The following is a 6,000-nucleotide window of genomic DNA, read 5'->3' as shown; positions in this document are numbered from 1 at the left end:
CAGGGAGAACAACAAAGATCAACACTTGGAGTAGAGACAAGTAACAATGATCAACACTTGGAGCAGAGCCTGCCATTAGTACATGGCTCACATAACTATGAGGCTTTTATCTCTGGTGCAGTACAGACTTCAACAAATCCATTGATCAGTGGAGATCAAACTCTCAACTGGCAAGTGGATCACCAGTTGGAAAATAGGAAATTCAGTATGCGTATCCCTCTCAGATGCCATCCTTCAAGTCTTAAATCCATGTGGTCTGCAGCAGCCACACCCTCAAGGTTATGCAGGGCTTCAGACAGATTCCCAGTCCAGAGGGCTTGTTAAAGTGTACCATTTAGACACTGCTCAGACAACCCTCAAATACCTTTTAGGAAGCTGTCTGTAGTACAGCCTGTTAATTCTCTCATCCTACAGATCAGTGTCAGTCACCATAAGAGAATCATGGCCCGGTTTCACTGGTGAAGCTCAAGATGACAACACTACAGAATTCCAAAGCCCAGGGACACCAGAAGGTTCAAATACCAGAGTGTACCTTGGCTGTTGCTGCTTATCATTTTTTAGCACTGGACTGAAGCTTGCATTTTGACAGCCAGAGAGTATTTTCTTCCACGTGCTCAATGCCTGTGTGCAGCAGGACAACGGCTGTATTGATGGACCACAGGACAGACGATTCTGAGATCCCAGCTGGCTGGCAGGTGGGGTATTGCAGTCAGGCGCAATGAGTGCTGTGCTGTGTACAACCTGTGTTAGGGTGCTAGTAATTTTCTTTCACATGGGTCTCAACACCACTCTGTTTGTGTATGCCTGGCCCTGACCAGCACTTACAGCCTTGTGACAGGACACAGGTAAGTCCACCTGCACACTCATATCTCACAGTAGAAGAACAATTTGATGAACAGCATTCTCCTAGCTGTGAGGACTCCTGCACCTTAACCAACTTGCAAACATACGCTTTCTCTTCACCCTTTCCAACCAATACACCTCCATCAACCACTCTCCCCTTTGCTTTGGACATCTGTGAAAAAAACCTAGAAAGATCAATCTTCTTTATACATCACAAATGTTTCTCACCTTGAAGGTTCCCAGAACCTTTTATTCTGAATTGCACTTCCAGTTCTCTTTGTAGCAGGTCACAGAGAGCAAATAGTTTAACTGACACCCTGAACCAGAACTCTTGCACTGCTTAACAGACTGGAAATGAATTCACCAACATGCATCAAAGTATAACCACTATGGACCTTCCTGAAACATGACTGTAAAATTTAAAAAATTGTATTACTCAGTGCTGTGAACATAAACTCCTAGTAAGTAGCCAAGTATCTTCATCACAAGACAGAGAAGGACAAAGTCTCCTATGACAGAAATGGGAAACTGTCCCTGATTTCGGGGTTGATGATTGCTGCACTGCATGTGAATACCGTAGAACTAAGCCTGGAGCAAGTTCTCTCAACTGCTAAATATCTCCTCCTGAAGTTTTCTTCAAAAGAACTGGAGGAAAAATCCAAGAATATATAAAGTGCAAAGGACTAGGGATCAAAGTGAAGAGCTGAGATGAACGAAGTGTGGCTACATCACACAAATCAACAAATTGTGTGAGCAAATCGTGTGATGCCCCTTCAAAACAAATTTTGTAAAATGTGTTTTTTTTTGGTACAATGTTCTCTAAGTAGCTGAAAATCCCAACCTCTCAGAAATACCTTAGGAAAATACCAAGAAAGTTCTGCATCCAGGATGAAACAATAGGAAATAAAAGCAATAGAGAAATCCGTATTTCTGCCAGATGAAGCAAGACTAAAAAACAAAAACACCCCACAATGATAATTAGTGCTCCTCCAAAGAGGAGTCAGCTAAAGATTGTAGGTACTGCTGTGCCCCCTCTGCAGCAGTTTTGCCAGCTAACACAAAGTAACAAGGGTAATATAGATCCTACTAAGTAGCACCTTATGTGGAGAAGAGGAGCTGAAACAATGTTGTGTTTAACTAGCAAATTTGGTAATATGCTGAAATAACTAAGGGCCTATTACAGCCCTTAGTGGATTTTCCTCTATCAAAGCGCTTCTTGTGTTTGCTAGCAGAAGCAGCAAAGAGCAATACTTGATTCACAAACACCAGATTCGGATTCAAATCAGTCCTTCTTATGTTCATAATTGGGAGGACTTTCCTCCTGACAAACAAAAAAAGGAGTGTAAGTGCACTCTTTCAAAAGATCCACACATTTATGAAGAGCTAATTACATTGTTGATTATTCAAAACAGATTCATTATGCACTCAACATGTGGCACAGAAGTCACTTGATCAGTGGCCTTATTCCCGAATCAAACAAACTCAGTAGTGAAAATCCTTGCAGAAAGCCAAGAGTTATGAACATAATCCTCCAGCATGCCATGTCTCAGCAGGTGAGATGAAAAAGACAAAACAGAATACCTCAAGACTGCAACAACAAAGAGTTTATTAGTCATGAATATATAATTGCTGTACAGAAAACATTTGTATTTAAAGTGTGAAATACTGAACGCCTCACTGTGCTTCCTGGTTGCTGAGCCTGTTAGTGATAATTTAATTGACTGTGTACAGCCGACGAACTTATCAGCACTTAAAAACATTTTTGTAAGCAGGGAAGAAATGATTGTCCTTTCTAAACGATGACATTGTCCAAGGTGAGAAATAAAGGAACACACGAATCATATTTAAAACTTACGCAAGGATTAAAGTTAGTAGGAGGGGAGGAGAGGAGATTAACGTGGTTTCGTGTTTTATTCCACTGAAGAACTGTAGCCTCACTGCTGCACTTTGTACATACACATATTCAGTATAGCAATGATTTCCATTTGTAAATAAAATATTTTAACAGGTACAAGAATCTACCATCAAATCCAGCCTCTTCCAGTTATCTTTGGCGTGGGAGGAAATTGCTCACTTCAACCTTTGAGGCTGACATTTTTCTTAGAAAGAAATGTCATTATATCTGAGCCTGAAGGATGGTATAAATAAACATTCTTTTTTTTTTCTTTTTTTTTTCTTTTTTTAAAATGGTTATTTTTAAACCTTTAAAGAAATGAGACTCAAAAAGCTTCTCTGCCTCCTGAGCTCTCGGTTCTCCATGCTACCAAATTGGCAGCTTTTGCCTTCCAAAACTGTTTAATGAAGTCCACACGGGCTTGAGAAAGTCTCTTTCTTGAGCATTTGCTGAGGCTTGTTTCCATCACAGGAAAGCAAAGGGCTTATTTTCTCCAGTACTACAAGGGAAGAAAAAACAGAACAGAATTTATTCAACCTGCCTTATTCTCAGAGACCAAAAGTTATGTGTAAATTGAACTGGGTTTAAAAACCATTGAACACAACCCTTCAGGAGACCAGACCATTTGGAAACCAACACTGTCTGACACTGGACAAACAGTTTCATCCAATATACACAGTCCTGGTAGTAGATTTTCCATCTGTTTTATTTTCAGCATGCAAGACAGGCTTCTCCAAAACGAGAAAAACAGAAGCCCTGCTATGAGTGAAAGGAATCACAGCAGCACTTGGACCACAGCTTCCGAATATCCTAAAACCTTTTTGTGTTTACAGTTTAAATTGAGTTTGCTCCTTAAAGAGCAACTGCCTATTAGTACAACCTCAGTTACAATACTATATTTTAGTTGGGACACCCCTCATCTCCCAAGTTTTCACTCTTTAAAAGTCACTGATTAACAATGCAAATGACTTAAGCTGTGAATTTACAAAGAAAAAATGTGAAGTTAGTCACTTCAATTTGAGACTGTTTCCCTTCTTGGCAGAAATAAATAATGCTAGAATGAAAATGACTCTCCTGGGAGAAGTGGCTATCCAGTCTTCATTAGTATCAAGTGAAATTACTGTGCACTTTTTCTCATCTTGAGCAGTTGAGCAGTATTATACCACGCCATTAACTTGTTCTAAATGTTAAGTTTATTTACTTTTGAGACAAGTTTGTTGATAACCATTAAGAAGGAAACAAATAAATAGCACATAAAAGGGCCTGTAAAATATCTAGTATGACAATAAATTAGAGATACATTAGAAACTAAAGGCTTCATAACAGAGTTTTGAATTGAACCCAATTTATAATATTGTTATGAAAGAACAGGACCAAGTCGATGCCAAAATATCTAAGAGTGCTTTACTGAAGAGCTCCACTTTCACAGAGAGTGACATGGAATGCTCACACAATGGTCACTACAATAACTAACCTTATTAAAAAGCTTTTTAACTATCGCAGTAGATATCACAGATTCCCTGCAGACCTATACTGAAGGCAGCAGGATAACAAATATCTATTGATAAATTTAAAGAAAAACATGCTTAAGAGCATTTCAAATAAAAAATTGTGTGGCTTTAGGTCCAAATCTGCTATTTAAGCAGGTGTCATTATACTCGCATAGTTTTTTTTTTTTTTTTTGAGACAGTTTTTATTACTATTTAGAGCAAGGCCATTGGTAATTCAGTGCAGCATTATCCAGGAACAAATTGAAAGCTTCAATTGGCCATTGTGTAAGATGACCGCTTTACTACAAATTCAATTATGCATTAATTGTTCATTTGTTCAACGATTTAAAGACTCTGAAGACTTCAGCAGCAAATTCCTCTAACAAAGACAGTCTCAGAAAAAAAGTAATGATTTTGACTAATGAAATACTAAATATCACTACAAAGTGTCCTACCTCACTTGTACTATAAAGATAATAGACTTATTACATTTAATTTTGATGGATTTTTTTAATTTTTTTTTAATACACGAACACATGTCAGAATCTTAATACATGTCAACTGCCAATTCATTTATGACTTATTTTTGTGTCCTCCTCACGCTGATACTACCCAATGTACTTGCAGGGGGAAGCCTGCAACTGTACCTATTTACAGAATATGAATGAAGGCAGTAATTAGAACTCCAAAACCAGAAGAATCCTACAGCGCTTGAGGTTAAAAATGCTTTAAGCATTTAAAATAACACACTTTTGTTCACATTTTAATGTGCAATTTCATGTGATCCCAGGAGAGAAAAAGGATAGCTAAAAGGACACAGTTGTCAAACTCTACAGCGCCACATAGAGTTCGCAACCTCATGAAAAACAGCTTGTTACTTTAAACACCCTTCCTTGGATCTAAAATCCTTGGGTTCAAATTCTTAGTTACTTTACCTATTCTGAACAAATCTGTCTTGCAATTTTAAAAGCAATTTTAAGTGTTGAAGAAAGGTCAAGCAAGTATACATCTGAGTGGAGAAAGGAAAGGTCACCTAAATCAAATCCATAAACTTTGACTTATTAATACAGCTTCACAAATGCATTAACAATTATCTGGGACAGACTGGCAGTCACCTAAAACCAATGAAGTAAAAAAGATGTCTTAAAAAAAGTGACTGTCAGTATGTCATTAAAAGAAAGGTGTAGGCGCATATTGGAGTCACTTAATTTTAATCTTGAATCTTTGTAATGGCCTTGTTTATTTTTAAAAACCTGAGGTAGATGCTAGACTTTTTCACTTTGTCTTATGAAATTACCATCCTACATCCTATGACCGAAGTAATCCATAAGGAGTAACAATTTTTGCAATACTTTCGTGTAATTACTCTTTTTTCTCCCACACTGTGCAAAAGATCACCCTTGTTAAATACACATGCAGAAAGATGTTTTTACTTTTTACCCTGCACTGTAATGAAGTTCTTCAAAATAAAAAATCGATTTGCAGGAAACAATAGATTAGTTGGAAGACCTTCAGCAAAACAGATAGCCCAAAACAGATAGCCATAGAAACTGAGAAGTATTTTTATGAGATTTTGATCAGTTTTGAATGAAATTTTTCAATTTTATTTCTTGTTATGTTATTTTATATTATTGTTAATACTTAAGGCAAATAGCATAGTACCTTAAATCCCTGATAAATACAAACTAGCCAGAGAGCTTTAAGGAAGAAGCATTATAAATTCAAAAACGAAATTTGAATAACAACTTTCAATGTAAGATTTTTTCCCTCCTC

General features: G+C 37.4%; 1 protein-coding gene across 4 annotated transcripts in view; it reads right to left on the bottom strand.

Moving 5' to 3' along the window:
* Positions 1 to 2,432: 2,432 nt before the first annotated feature.
* PIK3C3 (phosphatidylinositol 3-kinase catalytic subunit type 3) overlaps positions 2,433 to 6,000 on the bottom strand; it is a 74,720-nt gene continuing 71,152 nt past the window's right edge. For all 4 annotated transcript variants that reach the window (XM_048049995.2, XM_048049996.2, XM_013183210.3 and 1 more), the window contains one exon: positions 2,433 to 3,236. In XM_048049995.2, the coding sequence (XP_047905952.1) occupies positions 3,222 to 3,236 (15 nt within the window). In that variant the 3' untranslated portion in view covers positions 2,433 to 3,221. The remainder of the gene's footprint in view (positions 3,237 to 6,000) is intronic.

Source organism: Anser cygnoides, chromosome Z (genome assembly GCF_040182565.1).
Source record: "Anser cygnoides isolate HZ-2024a breed goose chromosome Z, Taihu_goose_T2T_genome, whole genome shotgun sequence".
NCBI lineage: Eukaryota > Metazoa > Chordata > Aves > Anseriformes > Anatidae > Anser > Anser cygnoides.
This window is presented reverse-complemented; position numbering and strand designations above follow the sequence as displayed.